This window comes from Prionailurus bengalensis, chromosome B1 (genome assembly GCF_016509475.1).
Source record: "Prionailurus bengalensis isolate Pbe53 chromosome B1, Fcat_Pben_1.1_paternal_pri, whole genome shotgun sequence".
Classification (NCBI taxonomy): domain Eukaryota; kingdom Metazoa; phylum Chordata; class Mammalia; order Carnivora; family Felidae; genus Prionailurus; species Prionailurus bengalensis.
Window position 1 is genome coordinate 40,100,210 of NC_057344.1, and position 17,845 is coordinate 40,118,054.

Here is a 17,845-nt window from a genome sequence, read left to right on the forward strand (position 1 = left end):
GAACCAGAAATGTATTTCATGAAGGCTGGAATAAGTAGGATATTATACACCTGCATGCCAAGATAGCTAATATCAAAAAAAACCCAACCCTTAAAAATTGATTTCCCACCAATTAAATTTTAATTCCAAAGAGGGTTTTATAATTTATCCATTCACCAAATATTTATTAAACATCTACCATATGTCAGACATTGTTGTGGGCATTGAGATTCAGTTGTGAGCTAAACAAACAAGAATTCCTGCCTTCATAAAACTTCAATTCACTGATGTAAAAATAGCTTAAGCATGTTAATATTACTCTGTTCAAGGGCTGTTGTTATTAATAATTCATACTGGGATAGTGTTTCATAATTTACAGAGTGCTTTCACATTACAACTATCTTATTTAATCTGCAAACACAAGTAAGGCAACAAGTATCATTCCCATCTAACATGTTAGATCACTAAGATTTACTTAAATGCACACTAGAATTACATGAATAGATCTGGCTATCCAGAAGTCCTACACTGAGCTGGATATTCCAGATTTCTTTGCACCACTTTCCAGTTCACCTACCTCACACATGGCATGTAGCTTTAGTTAGAATAAAGCTAGTGACTTAGCCCTTCCTGTGCAGGTCTGTATGGTAACCACTACCCATATGTAGCCATTTAATTTTAAATTGACCAAAATAAAATACAATTTAAATTTCAGTATGTTTTAATTACACTAGTCACCTTTCAAGGACTCAATACTCAAAGATATAAAGGAGATATCCATTACTGCAAAAAGTTTTGTTGGACAGCACTGGTAACTGGTAATTGTTTTTGTTTTGTTTTAGTTAATTTACAAAGAATAATAAGATAAAAGGTAGAGAGGGAGACTTAATTAAGTGCTATGTGTTTTTCTGTTTTAAATAATATAAAAGACTATAACATCAAGGTGTGACTATAGCTTATAGAATATTCTAGTATTTTAGGACTGATAAGAAATAGGAGATTTTGGTTATGTTTATTAGTTTTAGGTGACAAATCTTTTTTTTTTTTTTTTTTACGTTTATTTATTTTTGAGAGAGCACAAGTGGGGGAGGGGCAGAGAGAGAAAGAGACACAGAATCTGAAGCAGGCTCCCGGCTCCCAGCTGTCAGCACAGAGCCTGACGCAGGGCTCAAACTCACAAACTGTGAGATCATGACCTGAGCCAAAGTTGGATGCTCAACCGACTGAGCCACCCAGGCACCCAGGTGACAAAAATCTTTGATTTGGTTTACAACTAAGAATAGTTCATATTTAGTGAATTCTATAATTTTTTTTTTTTTTTTTTTTTTTTGGTATTTGACGTTTTTAATGCTGGCTACTTTATAAGAGGTGTGCTGGGTGCTGTGAATATAGTTTTTTATAAATATCTTCAAAGATACGCATTACATACTGTGCTAGATTCCTTCCAGTGCCTGGGTCACTGCAGCGAGTCCTATAGGTAAAGTGCTCCTTCATAGCACTTACATTCTGATGGGTTCTTTGATATCTGGATGCTTCTTGTAGTGATGATTCTATTCAACATTCCTATTACAATCTCATAACAGTGATGTAACTGGGGAACATTAAATTTTACTAATCTGACCATGTGGAAGATTAAGTTCAAGGTACCAATGGTATTAAATTTCCTTCTTCCAAAATGACCAATATTCTTTGCAAGTTTAATTCTGGTCCCTTTGTGAGGCACGGCACACGTGCAACACTTACCAGGAATGTATGAATGAAAAAGATGTAAGAAATGATTAAAAGCTATTACTTGGGAAACCGCTTGATATATCTTTAGCTTTTGCATTAGCTCAGCCTGTGTTTCTCAGAATAACATAGTCATTCTAACAGTGAAAGAGAAACTCCTGAGTCAATGTAGGTTTTTGTCTTTAAAATGTGCTCAGGAAGGAAGGTAGAGACTGTGGAGCTTAATAAAACAACAATTTGGCTTCATAATTTTATCAAATTTATAAGATTTTAAGCTAATGCACATCTAAAACTTGATGAGGATTATACACTATTGACTGTGTTCTTAAGTATAATTAAGAGATAACTTTGAAAGCCTGTGTGCATTGTGTAATTATGAATCCCTGTTTTCTCCTCAGGATGCCCCTGCTGCTGCTCGACAGCAGTTCTACACTGACATGTATTGTCCAATCTGTTTACATCAAGCCTCCTTCCCTGTTGAAACAAACTGTGGACATCTTTTTTGTGGTAAGCAAACAATACTATATTTGGTAAAAGTGACTATTTAGACCAAGACCCATAAATGTACATGGGCTGGATTCCTAATTTACTTTTTATTTATTATTAAATTATTCCTAATTTACATTTTATATTTCACAAGTGGGGTAGGTTGCTTCTGATATCCTGTTAGCCACTTTTATTTAGTATCTGTGAGCTCAAAGATTAAAAGAAACCTAATTATTCAACTTCTCAATAAACAGAAATGTGTTTCTTTGAATGGTAATTCAAGTATATGAATACCATGAGGGATTCATTGAATCCTTCATTGTTTATCACTTTTTGGTAGTCCTTCCCAAGGCAGGAAGGTTCTCTCAAGGACCCTGCCCAAGACCTTCCCTTAGCTCTCCTACCTCCTTTTTATCCTGCGTCAGCACAAAAGTTATTAGCCTGTTGTGTGTGTGTGTGTGACCTTAGGAGGGTTTGTAAGAGAGAATAAGAACACAGAGCATATAGTAGGACAAGAAGGGAACACCAATTTTACACTTACTTAGTATCAGTAAGGGGTGCTTTCTACCTCTGGGCATTTCTTTCCTCCAGAAAGATTTCATAGAGAACGAGGTATCATATAGTCATTGCTTATTGTGCTCCTATGAGATTGAGGAGAGTCAGTTACTACATACCTGCTATGTGCTGGACATTTAAGTTACTTCATTGTGTCAAACTCCAGATACGAGGAAACTGAAACTGAGCTAAGAAATTTTATAAAGGGTAACCCAGCCAGAGAAAGAGCCAGATTTTAAATGTAGGTCTACTTCAAACCCTGTGGTCAATTCTATTACGTGATTAGTGGCTTACATAACTACTCTCTACTTAACATTTATCCATTCACTAGACCTGTTGTTTTATTTGTAGTATTTCTTTCTTGTTCCAATGGCTATATTCAAGATAGGGTTCTAATTGTTCCCAAAATGTACCCATTTTCCATTTTAAGACTAATTTAAAATATAGCATACAATGATCCTTTAAGTTTCTTTCTCCCTGTTGTATCTTTTGTTTGGGATTATATAGAATTATTAGGTATATAGCACTATTATTTATGCTCTCAGGGATGGCATAAATACTTTGAAATCAATATCATGCAATGCAGGGTTTTCTATACCTTTTCTATACCTGACCAGTCCTATTATTGCATCATCCATTAATTTCATTGTCTTCCCTAAAGGTTTTGCCTAAATTAGCTAACAAGTTATAAAACACTTATTTCAGTGTCTTTGTCTGTTGGGAATGCTAATGAGCAGCAAAATTATGAAAGATCAGCTACAGGGAATTAAATGACCACAGAGAAAGCAGATACTTTTCCCCCTCTCAAACCTCTGGTAGATATTCCTAATCAATTGGACATTCTTTCTGAGTCTGGATATGGCCTAAATGGCCATCCTTTAACACAATACTTTGGACAGGTGTTAAGAATCAGTGTGGTTTGGCAGGCTAGATGAACTCTATTTGCCAGCCCAGGCTTAGGTAATTCACTGAGTGGATAACCTAGTCAATTCAAAGATGGCTGTATTGTGTTCTTGGTTTCTGGGTCTGACGTAATTGGGTAGATTGCTTCTGATATCCTGCTGTACTTGCTAGACACTTATTTACTGTCTCTAGGTTCAAAGATTCAAAAAACTTGTTACTCATCTTCTCAAACAGAAATGTGTTTCTTTGAATGGTAGTTCAAGTACATTGATACCGTATATATCCAGAGCACCTTAGCTTGGTTCCTATATATGGAACTACAGTTCTGTTCCTTTACAGTGTGTTAAGAATAATAACAGCAACAGACTTCATCTTACTTGCATTTGTAACCCACATTGTTTTATTTAATTCTCCAGCAGTCTTATGAGGTGTTTTTCCCATTTTACAAATAAATAGATTGAGAGAGATTGTGACCCAGATTAATGTCATTGTCTCTCCCACCATCTTATTTAGGTGGATCTCTCTTTTTATACAGGGGGAAGGTTGAAGAAAAGGGAAAACATTAAGCATATCACAGCAGATGTGTGTGAACTGAAGTGTTTGATTTGCTGGACCATAGTTTTTCTGTGCAGGCAGTGGCCATTACATAATTTGCAAAACAAGGACATCTGTACCCCAATTTGTAGAAAAGAGATGTGGGATTAAATAAGTTAACATATGTCAAAACACATTGAACTTTTGAGTGAAAAGGTCATAGATAAAACTAAGGCATCATTACAGATGTTAATACTGACAAGATTTATAAGTTTTGCTTTCATATAGTTTCTATATGAAATTAGATTGCTCAAATTAATAAATATTAGCTAACACAGCACTCTGAAAGTAGGAAAAGATATCAGATAAAAATTCTTTAGCTTTTAAATTCATCTTTAAATCACTGAACCAGTTTTTCCCCACAGTCACTGTAATGTCCAATTTGGATAGCCTTTGCTTAGCCCGTTGGATGCTCACCAGTCTCTTTACATACCACTTAGTTCTACTTCTGGTATTTGCTCTTTGCTATTCATAAAACTTGGAGCATCCTCCCTCCTGTTTTCTATTTCTAAGTCTTACCTATCCTACAAAGTTCAGTTCACATCCTTTCTCATCTACAAATGACTCTCTGATATATCCCAGAATTCTCTCTCCTACATACCTTTTGTACTTAAAGTTAATATTACATAGTTTGAGATTTAACTACCTTCTGATTGATTTCAGTATGTCACCTTGGACTTCTCACTTTGACTGTCATTGCTTATTCCAAATTCTAGACATTTATTTGATCTGGAAGAATCAGAATAAGGAACGCAGAAGGGCTAACCTAGGTTGCTAAGACAAGGATAAGAAGACAGATGGGGCGCCTGTGTGGCTCAGTCTGTTAAGCATCCGACTTCGGCTCAGGTCACGATCTCATGGTTCTTGAGTTCAAGCCCCGCACTGGGCTCTATCTTGACAGCTCAGAGCTCGGAGCCTGCTTCAGATTCTGTGTCTCCCTCCCTCTCTCTGCCCCTTGCTCGCACTCTCTCTTTCTCTCTCTCTGTCTCTCTCTCAAAAATCAATAAACATTAGAAAAAAACTCTTCTTAAAAATATTTTTTTTAAAGAATACAGAAAAGATCTTGGAGGTAGAAGTGAGACTGGAAGTACTTAGTTCAGATTCACAATGGGACCTGAATGGTCTGAGAAACAAGCGTCCTGCAGAGAAGAAATGAATTGGGCCCTTAAACATCGGATAGGATTTTAAAGTATTCCTCCTCCTCTTTCTTCTTCTTCAAAAATAAAATAAAATAACATAACATAACATAACATAAAATAAAATAAAAAAAATAAAAATATTCCTTCTTCATTTGTTACTGGTCTGAACTTTAGTGCTTATACACTTAGCTTACCTGCTAATTTTGAGGTCTATAAACTCTTCCTTTAAGCTGTGTTTAGTTGTTTTGCTGCTCATGAACAGCTTCAGGCAGAAAAATCAGATCTATCCAGTACAAAAGTTGGTTGAATTATTGAACTAGATTATAAACTTTATTAGGTCAGATAGCATGTAATTTTTGTATCCTTTGGTTCCTTATTCATAGTACTTTATTATTATTATTGATACTACTGTAATTTGGCATTCTAAATTTTTAAAAAAATAGAAGCTATGTTTTTGTAACATATATACCATTTGGAACAGAAAATTTATGCTGTGATTTGTTGGTTATCATATTTGCAGTGATGTTCATTTATTTTACATAGGAAATGCAGTATTTTCTATTAAGCCTCACAGTATCGAAACAGTTAATGTATTCTTGCTTTGGATTGTATAATTTTATCTTAATTGGTAGTTCAAATAAAAATATTTTTTAATGGCTGGGAATTATTACCAGATTTGAATTTGCCTGAAATGAAATGAAATAAAAATATTTTAAAATAAGATGATGCTATAAAAATATTTCAAATTTGAAACTTTCTGAGGACTCATGGGCTTTCAAATTTAAAACATCAGTATTAATGGTTTTTTTTCTCATTAGGTACCTGCATTATTGCATACTGGCGATACGGTTCATGGCTTGGGGCAATCAGTTGTCCAATCTGTAGACAAACGGTAATGTTTGTATCCAGAAAGCATCATTTATGCTAGTTTATTTTGTAAATTTTTATAATTTCTGTATCTAAATTTTGAATTATTTTTATTAAAGTTTTTATTTAAATTCCAGTTAATTAACGTATAGTGTAATAATAGTTTCAGGTGTACGATATAGTGATTCAACACTTGGATATATCACCCTGCGCTCATCCGGGATTAAGTGCACTCCTTAATCCCATCATGTATTTAACCCATCCCTACCCGCCCCCCCCCCCTTGCAACCATCAGTTTGTTCTCTATAGTTAAGGGTCTGTTTCTTGGTTTGCCTCTCTCTCTTTTTTCTTCCGCTTTGCTCATTTGTTTCTTAAATTCCACATATGAGTGAAATCATATATTTGTCTTTCTCTGACTGACTTATTTCACATAGATAATACTTTCTAGCCCCATCCACATCATTGTAAATGGCCAAGATTTCATTTTTTATTATGGCTTAGTAATACTCCACTGTACATACATACCACATCTGCTTTATCCATTCATCAGTTGATGGACATTTGGGCTATTTCTGTAATTTGGCTATTAGAGTATTTTTGTATCCTTTGGGTAAATACCTAGCAGTGCAGATGCTGGATCATAGGGTAGTTAAATGTTACCCCCTTATTTATTTTTATTTTTATTTTTTTATTTTAGAGAGAGAGCACTAGTGGGGGAGAAGCACAGAGGGAGAGAGAGAATCTCAAGTATGCTCCACACTCAGTGCAGAGCCTGATGCAGGGCTCAATTCCACAACCCTGGGATCATGAGCTAAGCCAAAACCAAGTCGGACACTCAATTGACTGAGCCACCCAGGCATCCCTCCATTATTTTTTTTAGTGTCTTACAGACACTAAAAAAAAAGAAAGAAATTCCCTTTGAAATCCTTTAGTTGTAATAAAAAACAGCTGCTAAATGAATCCTCCCTAAAATTCTAATAAGTCTTTATTATAATACTAGCAAAGGAATAACTGAACTAGCTAATCAAGCTTAAACAGATATTTCCCCTACATATACTTCTTTTGAAAAAATATTTTTCCTTTTTTATTTATTTTTAATATGCCCTTCTCCAGTGAGGGTGTAGGTAGCTTTCTATGATGGATAATAATTTTTTAAAATGTCTGTTTTAAGGTGCCTTCTTAGCGCAGCGGGCAGTGCGTCAGTCTCATAAAATGTCTCTTTTGGAGACATAACCACATTACATTATCCAGAACAGATAAGACCGTTATAGTTAGTACAGAAGCTACTTCAGGAGGGAGACAGTTTTTATAAACATATATTGAAGACTGAAATGTTAGCACAGATGATATGTGCCACATTTTCTCAATTTCTTTGACAAACTGGAAAAACAAAATACTGAAAAACCCGAGAAAATTAAGTCTTAGTTTTTTAATTAGCAAATGTAGTAAAACAGAACATTCTAACAGTTGTATACTATTTTTTCATAATTTCCTATATACTTGTTTCTCATTTAAAATAATATTGGGGCATCTGGGTGGCTCAGTTAAGTGTCTGACTTCAGCTCAGGTCCTGATCTCATGGTTTGTGGGTTCAAGCCCCGCATAGGGCTCTGTGCTAACAGCTCAGAGCCTGAAGCCTGCTTTGGATTCTGTGTCTCCCTGTCTCTCTGCCCCTCCTCTGCTCACACTCTGTCTTTCTCTCTTTCTCAAAATAAATAAACATTAAGAAAATTAAAATAAAAATACCTTTCTAGTAATGAGTTATGAACATGAAAAAGACAGCAGCTCCTTAGGAAGTCTTCCAAAGTGCAAAATGAAGTCCTAAAAAGGATAGAGAGCTTCCAAGTTAAGATGTCAAATTGAACACATATATTTACTATTGCTTGCCACCCCACTAAAAGAACAAGACATTTTGTAAAGGCATAAACCCACAGAGATCAGAAAATAAACAAAATGATAGAAGAGGTGACAATTTTTAAAAATTCTTGGTAGAATATAACAGACATACACAAAACAAAGAAGTACTGCTTATTGAATTACCACAAAGCAACACTTCAATAATCACCACTCAGATGAAGTAGAAACTGGCCAACAGCCCCCAGAAATTTCTTCGGGACCCCTTCCAAATCTCTACTCTCTCCTACATCTTCTAGAGGCAACTACTATTGACTTTTATGATAAGCATTTCCTTGATTTTCTTTATAGGTTTATTACCTTAGCATGCATCTCTAAGATTATTGTTTAATTTTGTCTGGTTTTTGGACTTATTGTTATATGAATGCACATGCACAGATACTTTCAACCTTTGTTCTGGCCATCCACTTACCCCCATTACTGCCTCCCTTTTTGGTGTAGAGAGAGAGGTTCAGGGCTTTATCTTTTTTCCTCCTTGCTTGTACATTCCCAAATTCTGCGTCTTTCACATTTGACTTTGTAGCACATGGCAGGAGGAAAATAGTTTTTGTTTTTGTTTTTGTTTTGGGCACTGCCTCTGTGGCTGATTTAATATGTGACACAAGCAGTCAACACTGAAGTTTATTTGCCAGTACCACCTCTCATAATCTTTAGCTATCTGCCAGCAACACTGAGACCAGGCCATAGGTCTAGCATTAAAGAGCTAGTTTCACCACCTGTCCCCTTCTTGGCTCTATCCATGGCTTTTCATAGGGTATATATGTATTAGCAGATGATATCCTTTGGATCACCCATAAATTGCTAGAGGCTAAAAAGGTGGAGATAAAATTGTTTTTATATAATAGCTTTTGGTTCCCTAACTGTAGAATAATTCATCCTAGAAGCAAGACAGGTGGCAGATACCTGCTCCCCATCCTGTTTCGCTGGAAATAGTGCATAGGCTGCTGCTTCCAACTGTAACATACTCACCACTTCTCTTCCTGAATGTATACGCTAACATACCAATAGTCCTACCTACACTTCAAGGGCCAGCTTATGTTTCCAGTATTCTGAGCACCCCAAGCAGAAGTCCTTCCTCTGAAGCATCATTATAACCCCCACCATAGTGCCTTGTAACAGGCTGTTGAACAGGTCTGCCTCCCCTTCTATCTTGGGTGTTGTGGTTAGCAAGGGGCAGGGCTATGTCTTCATTTTGGGGGTACATGTAGCCCTTAATACAGTGCCTGGCCCACAATAGGTACTCAATTATTATTTACTGAAAGATGCATTTTTATTAACATTTGTGAAAACAGGCTGTACCTGCTTTCCTACCACCTACAGTTCTTTGTCAGTCCTTTGTTTGGAAAGCATCTGAGTTTGGAAAGCATCTGTTTGGAAAGCTGAACTGATGAAGGATAAAAACACCTAGATGATTTAAACCTAAATCTGTTACTGCTCCTTCCCATTTGTATCTCATCATACATTTAGCATTTCTATAGACATTGTTATATTTTTAAATATACTGATTTTTCAAGGTACTGTCATCTTCAGATTACCCCAGTTATGTTCCTGTGATATTTGTGTATACTCACCTCTACCATGGAGGAAACCAGGCTAAAAATATTGTGTTATATTACAGTGTCACAAATTACCTTTTTAAAAAAAAAAACAACTTTTTTTTAATTTTTATTTATTTTTGACAGAGAGAGAGAGAGACAGAGCATGAGCTGGGGAGGGGCAGAGAGAGGGAGACACAGAATCTGAAGTGGGCTCCAGGCTCTGAGCTGTCAGCACAGAGCCTGACGCGGGGCTCAAACTCACAGGCCACAAGATCATGACCTGAGCCGAAGTTGGACACTCAACCAACTGAGCCACCCAGGTGCCCCTACCCTTTTTGATTATAGTAGGGATGGGTGCTTGAGAGTGGGTCCCTGCAATAACTTAATCTCTGTATTCTGTTTGGTAGCATTCAAAGATATTTCAAATACCAGTGAGGTTGAAGAATAATTTTGATCAAAAAAAGAAATTCCAGGGGCACCTGGGTGGCTCAGTTGGTTGGGTGTCCTGCTCTTGATTTCAGCTCAGGTCATGATCTCACCATTCATAGGATCGAGCCCCATGTTGGGCTCTGTACTGACAGCACGGAACCTGCTTGGGATTCTCTCTCTCTCTGTCTCTCTCTGTCTCTCTCTGCCCCTCCCCTGCATGCGAACCCCCCCCTCCTCAAAAAAAAAAAACAAAAACAAAAAACCAACTTCCCTAATTTTTCTCTCTCAGAGTGATATATATTTTTATGTCACTTTGCCCCTGAATATTTTTTTCAGTTCTTGTATCTTCAAATATTTGTTAGTTCAAACAGAGAACTACTGGCTTTATCCCTGGTGTGAACTGGAACATATTAGAACCCGTGTTTGGTTAAGGTACGCATTTGATTTTATAGGAATTCAGATTACATTTTGCATTGGATTTTATTGTAAGGCAATGATAACTTACTTTCTTCCCCATGTTGCCTTTATTAAAGGAAATGAGTGAAATATAAATTTAGAAGCTTTTCTCATTCTGTTGAATAATAACACAAAATGAAAAAATTATTGCTGTAGAAAGGTTTAACAGTGTTTTTTTGTTTGTTTTTTGTAATATACAGGTAACTTTACTGCTAACAGTATTTGGTGAAAATGACCAGTCTCAGGATGTTGTATCATTGCGTCAAGATATTAATGATTATAACCGGAGATTCTCAGGGCAGCCCAGATCTGTAAGTAATGTTATAGCAAGTGCAAAGTTACAGTATAATGATACTTCTCTTTGATAAGGTGAGATTTACCAACAAGTATTCTTTGACTGTAAAAGAATCTCATTGTTTATGTGTTTAGGTAAAGTTTTAACAAACTTCATCGTTGTTGTCAATCACTGAGTTACAGCTTTCCCAAGAACTAGAGTTTTCTGTCTAAAAAAAAAAAAAAAAAGGATTATAAAAGTCTTTATAAAAGAGGCTTATAACTTGGGATCTTCTGAAAAGTTTTACAGTTGTGTTTTCCTCTTTTTTACTTACCCTGGTTTCCAGTTTGAAATGTTTTCCTAAGTAACCCTCGGTGTTAGGCAGTTTTTTTGGTATATCATTTTAGCTACTCAAAAACATTTGATTTTTAAAGAACACGTTCATTTTACAGTTTACCTCCTCCTCCCAAAAAAGGCGTTTGATAGATTATATACTGTCACATTTTACTGACTCATTACAGTTTTTTCAAAATCTAACAATTCTAGAAACATGTGCATGACTATGTACTTCAAAAATCAGAATATTCTAAGCACAGATTTATATGGAGGGCCTAGACCTCTCCTCTGAGCTCTAGACTATACATTTCCATATCCACTTGGATGTTCCATAGGCACCTCAAACGTGACATGTACAGTATTGAATTTCTTGTCTCCTCAACTCAGTTTACTCTTTTTTCAGTCTTGTTTTGATTTCCTTTCCCTCATTCCCTTCATCTGATCTATAAATAAGTTGTATCATTTTTTTCTCTCTTTTTGGGAGATCCTGTCATTTTAATTTCATAAAAATGTCCTGTGTCTATAGCCATCATACTAGCCCAAGCCACCATCATCTCTTGCTTAGAATAACTGCAAGTGGCCTCTTCACTGTGACTTTTTTCTCTGCACAGCAGCCCAAGTGATATTTTGAAAACATAAGTAAGACCCTGATATTCTTATATTTTAAAACTTCCAATGTTGTGGAATAATGTTCCAACTCCTTACTGTGCTTACACAGCCCTGTATGACCTGGTCCCTCCCTTACCCTCACCCAAAATGCTTCACCTCCACCAGTCACTTTTCAGCTCTCAAAATACACTTCAAGTCTTTTCATCTAATGCTTTCACATGTGACCCCTTGGTTTGGGGTGCTTGTCCCTCTGCTCTTGTTATCCTTTAGGTCACTCTTAAATAGACCTTCTTCAAAGAGGGTTGCCCTGATCAGCTAAGGTATTCTCTATTATTGTCCTCTATACATTTCCCTTTGTAGCATTTATTACAAACAGTACTCAAATCTTGTTCAGTATCCTTTTCTCAGTAAACTAAAAGCTTCATAAGGGCAACGACCATGTTTATATATTCACTGTTATATTCTCATTGCCAATTTCAGTGCCCTGGTATACAGTAGGCCCTTAATATTTGTTGAATAGATTAATAAGCTATCCTTAAGAATTGATACTACTACTTTCCATCAAGAATATAAGCTGTTAAAATGCTTCAGTATTAAACACTTGTGTGTTCTTGTGCACCCTTGCACATGTTCCTTATACTGTGATGTCATATACCTTTAAAGGCATACCCATGTGGATAAAGGGTAAATATTCTAGATGTTTAAACAGAAAGAAAATTTAATCCACAGTTATCTGGGAGCCTCTTCTGCTATTTTTCATCCAGCAATTTTTTTTTACATATTCTGCAGTAACATCTATAGGATGATTCTTTGAAAATTCACATGTTCCAAATTCAAGACTACCACTGACCTTAAAAATAAATCATTTTAAGATATCTATTAATATTTGTAAGTGTGAAGCATACCATTGCTCAATTATTATTTTTTTGGTACATATCAGATATTTAATAAATAAGAAATCTTTGTAGGTTATGAAATTATAGTGTAATAGAAACATTTAGCTCTTAGTTTGATATTCTGTCACCTCCAAAGTTGAAGTAAGATTGTGATTAATATATAAACATTTCTTAATAACCCATTTCATACTTCTTATCTATTTATTATAGATTTTATATAAATGACACCATCTGAGAAGTCAGCAAATAGCTCTGATAAAGCTATTTGAAAAATATTCAAAAGATATCCTATCTGGTCACTAGAATATTTAAAGTAACTGACTATAGACTTTGTCTAAGTTGTGCACCTGTCTTGCTTTCAATATTAGTTTCTCCCATAAAGAATAGGAAATTAACATTTAGAATGATTCTAAAAAGACCATTTTGTTTTTTGTGACCAGTTTTCCAAAAAGGATTTATAAAATAATCTGGTGGAGTTTATAAAACTGTTTCCTTAGAAAATAGTTCTTCCCATTTTAATCTCCCCCTCCCTCTCATTTGGTACTTATTAAACACACAAGATACATACCTAGACTTGGATATATAGGAATTATACAGATTATTAAAAATAGCTGAACTGTTACAGTGGAATGACCACAGGAAGTGACTTTCTTCCTTTGGTCAGTTTCTCTGCATCTCCTAGCCCCTGAGAAATGAGATAAAGAAAGAAGTTATATTGAGAAGTCATGGTAGTTCATTACCACACAGGACCTTCTAGATCATGTAGTCAACAAACTACACAAAACAAATGAGAAGTTTGTAGTCAGAGGATAAACTAACTCGCTCGAAGCAATACAAATAGATACTAGTACTTATTTTAACAGCTTTATTTAGATGTATTTTACATGTCATAAAGTGCAACCTGTATACAGTTCAATGGTCTTTCATGTATTCAGAGTAAATATAATTGGATTATCACCATAATTAATTTTAGAATATTTTCATCATTCCAAAAGCTTTAGCCATCCTTTCCCATTGTCCCCTTTCCTGTTCCCTACCCCCAGCCCTTGGCAACCACTAATTTACTTTCTGTCTCTATAGATTTGGCTACTTTGAATATTTCGTCATTTCATTGAAATGGGATCATATAGTATTTGGCCTTTTGTCTTTGGCTTGTTTCACTTAGTGTTTTCAAGGTTCATCCATGTTGTAATACACCTATCAGAACTTCATTGCTTTTTGTGGCCAAATATATCACATTTTATTTATCCATTCAGTTGATGGACATTTGAATTGTTTCTGTTTTTTGGCTATTATGGATAATGTTTCCATTAACATTTGTGTACCAGTTTTTCTGTGGACATATGTTTTCATTTCTCCTGGGTATATACTTCATTATGGAATTGCTTGATATTATAACTCTATGTTTAACATTTAGAGGAACTGCCAGATTGTTTCCAAGGAGGCCATTCATTCCCACCAGTAGTGTATGAGGGTTCTAATTTCTCTGAATCCCTCAATTTTCAAAAATTTATATAATTTGTAAAATTTCAGCTGTGAAAATTATGCTCACTTATGTAAAATCCCAGTAATTGATGTTTCTGTACGTATTCAGAAACTTAATCATTTTCAGAAAGGTAGGGTCTGGCTTTCCAAAAATCACTGTGGCAGTTAGTAATTCACTTAAACTCAAGTTAAGCTGAATAAACATCCTAAGATGGAGTCCCTTTCATTGCTGTTCTTAGACTGTCAGAGTCCTCCGAGTTACCGTGTCTTTAACGTATACTACTTATATATTGTCTAGCAATTTATAAAGATCTTTTGTATACAATATCTCTTTTAGTTCTTACTAGTCCTTGTGGCATATCATACTCCATTAGTTGTTGCTGGATCTCTAGTAGGTTAAACAACTTCCTCCAAGGTGATTGACTTGGAGTTTAAACCCAGACCTGTCTGACTTTAGAGCTGAGACTTGATAAGTTCTTCATTTCGTTTATTTTATTAATTCAAATAATAGAGGACTTGAGTTTTGCCTCACTGTATCCTCTATTTTCAAGTGTGTGGACATTTTAGTTGCCTTTCAGTTATCTGCAATAAGATCTATTTTATAAGAACCTAGTAATGAAAGATCTGTTTGAAGTAAAATGTGTAACTAGAAAATATATGAAACTCCTAACTCATGTTAACGGAGTTTGCACATTGTAAGAAAATTATATTATTTTGAAGTCTGACATATTAGATGACAAATCATATTTGTTCTTTCCTCTGCCAGATTATGGAAAGAATTATGGATCTACCTACTTTACTGAGACATGCATTCAGGGAAATGTTTTCAGTCGGGGGCCTTTTCTGGATGTTCCGCATCAGGATAATACTTTGTTTAATGGGAGCTTTTTTCTATCTTATATCACCTCTAGATTTTGTACCTGAAGCCTTGTTTGGAATTCTAGGCTTTCTAGATGATTTCTTTGTCATCTTTTTGTTGCTCATCTACATCTCTATTATGTATCGAGAGGTGATAACACAGAGACTAAACAGGTGAAAAAATGTGAGTTTACTAAAATATTTCAGCTAATATGTGAAATCAAACAGAAGGACCCATGGCAGCATATGGCATTTGAATATTATTATACGAGCGTGAAACCACTGTATGACAAACATTTGATTTCATTTGGCAAATGTGTAGCAATATATGACTGGAATTTTTACATGTATAGGTTCTAATATTAAGGTTAGAATTATAATAATAATTTACAATTATATGCTGATTCTATGTTGTCTATGAAGTGTCTGGAAAAAATATGGAATTATATAAAAAGGGATGATTTTTATATCTTTTTTTTCCAAAAATTACTCAGATTAATTGGATGTATATAGTAAGATATTGTTTTACAGTTTATCCAATTTATCCTTCTCAGTGAGCACCTATATGGTAATATATTGGTATGAGATACGTTTAAATATTTTTGTTACAATAAAATATTGTACAATATTGGGGGAAAGTCAGTGTTTCTTTCAGTACTAGCTAAGTTTTATGTACTTGGAGCAGCTGTGCTTTTCCATTCTGATATAATTGTTTGCTAACAGCTAAAAGTGAAAGAAGAAACTTGAAGTTTATAATTTGATTTCATATACTAGCTTATAAGACACTTCTTAATCAATAGAAGAATTAATAAGATATAAGACGTTTATCTCCAGTCAGCACTCTTGATTTTCTCACTTATGACATTTAAACAAGAGTTTGGTCCTTTTATAAGAATAGTATATACAAGTAACTGTAAAGGGAAGTTTTTTTCAGGAACCTCTATAATACTGCAAACACATAGTAGTTTGATGCATTTCTAAGGAAAGTAGATTTTCATGGCAATGAGCATTAAAGACATTAGGAGGGTAAAGGAACACTATTTAAATTTGACAAGAGAAATTACTGGTGAGCTATACCAACAAAACGGCCAAATTTGCTTTTCTCTGGTCAGAAAACTTTTGTAATACTGTCCCTAGATGGCAGCATAGAGCCCAGATTCCTCAGGTCTAACCGAATGCGCAAATGTCTGAGGCAATTCAATAAGAAAGTTATCTTGCTTTTTTGATAGCTACAGCTTAAGTCCCCAGTGCTCTCATCTGCAATATTCTGGTTTAGAATATTCAAAACCGCAAGTGTTATGAAATCATAACTCCCTCAGGTGGCACTGCTCATTTGTGAACTGCTCATTTGTGAACTAATCCTTGATGCTAAGGGTTAGTGTTGGATCTGTTACCTGCAGTCACTGATAGTCATACTGTCCGTTCATGTATTAGTGAGCCTCATTATGTAGTGATAGGGAGAGGAAAACCAAATCTATCACATTCTCTCAAGTTCATCAGACTAATTAGTCATCAATTAATGCGATGCTGAATGAAGTATCAGTAACAGTGTTTTCTAATTTGGGCCTAGGACAAAGCTGCTTGTCATAGAGAAAAAGTGCTTAAATATAGCACATTATAATTAAAGCATTTCTTGCATACTTTTAATTTTATCGTTAGGATAGTTATGTGAAGGCCTTCCTTTTCACAGATGAAACCCATATGTTAGGTCAAAGTTTTTTTGCCTGAAGCCACACACAAATAAGTGACTGAGCAGGTATTATACTCTTAGTAGACTCCCTAGTATGGGTTCAAGTAGATCTGAAGGTTATGGAGAGGGGAAGCAGGAGAGAAAGTGGGATCCTTGGGAAGTCTTTCAGAACACATTGGAGTACCATAACTTAGGTGATCCTAAAGGAAAGGTCTAGAAAGGTTATACCAAGACTTCATGAATCCTAATTCTACACTTCCAAATCAAATGTCTAATACAGATAGTGGCATGCTTCATAGAAAACATTTCAGCAGCAGTCACAAGTTGAAAAGCTAATGAGTTAAGAGGTTGCTATACTACCATTTACCAGACTAGAAATGGATTTTTCACCAATTACAGATTTGGTGTAGGGCTACAGCAGTGTCATTTTTTGGAAAGGATTTAATTTTCTGTGCATGTATTCTGCTTCGCGTGTCATGTTTCTAGTTACAATTTTATTGTAATATTTGGAATTCCTTCTAAGACTTTCCTGGTAGAGGTGTATTGTACCAACTTTGTAACATACAAAAACACTATTTAAAGTGAAGTCTTATTAAACTAAAAAGGGAACATGTAGACATCTCAGAATTTTAGACCTGCTTATTATGTCCTCTTTACTGATCACTGGTAATAAACATGTAAGGGATCTGAGAGAGTATTTAAAGTAAGTAGTCAATCAGTGTTTTAAACATCATAGTAATACTTCTATGATTCAGAGTTAGATCATATAAATCAAAAGAACTATTTGGATTTTTGTAAATAGCAATATTGTAACTTTCACAAAAACACGGTCCAACCCCAGGAGCAGAAGATAACTTTGGGCAGCTCTGTAGGGAACAAGATGAAGAAATAATTATTATAACTGTCCACTAGAACAGTGGTTTCAGCTACCACAGTTCTCAGCATTTGAGAGCAACAAGAGACGAAAAGACTTTGTCAGTCCCTGTGGCTGTGCAGATACATACCTCACAGGACTATTTCACCGGACTCGTGGTTTGGTCCAAACTTTGTGATTTAACTTGTCAAGCGGACATTCTTTTGAATAAAAGCAACATATCTAAAATTAAAAA

At 35.2% G+C, this 17,845-nt stretch overlaps 1 protein-coding gene across 6 annotated transcripts in view; it reads left to right on the top strand.

Annotated features, from left to right (window-relative positions):
• RNF170 (ring finger protein 170) overlaps positions 1 to 17,845 on the top strand; it is a 43,769-nt gene extending 25,924 nt beyond the window's left edge. For all 6 annotated transcript variants that reach the window (XM_043562811.1, XM_043562831.1, XM_043562801.1 and 3 more), the window contains 4 exons: positions 2,106 to 2,214; positions 6,203 to 6,276; positions 10,789 to 10,899; positions 14,955 to 17,845. In XM_043562811.1, the coding sequence (XP_043418746.1) occupies positions 2,106 to 2,214; positions 6,203 to 6,276; positions 10,789 to 10,899; positions 14,955 to 15,224 (564 nt within the window). In that variant the 3' untranslated portion in view covers positions 15,225 to 17,845. The remainder of the gene's footprint in view (positions 1 to 2,105; positions 2,215 to 6,202; positions 6,277 to 10,788; positions 10,900 to 14,954) is intronic.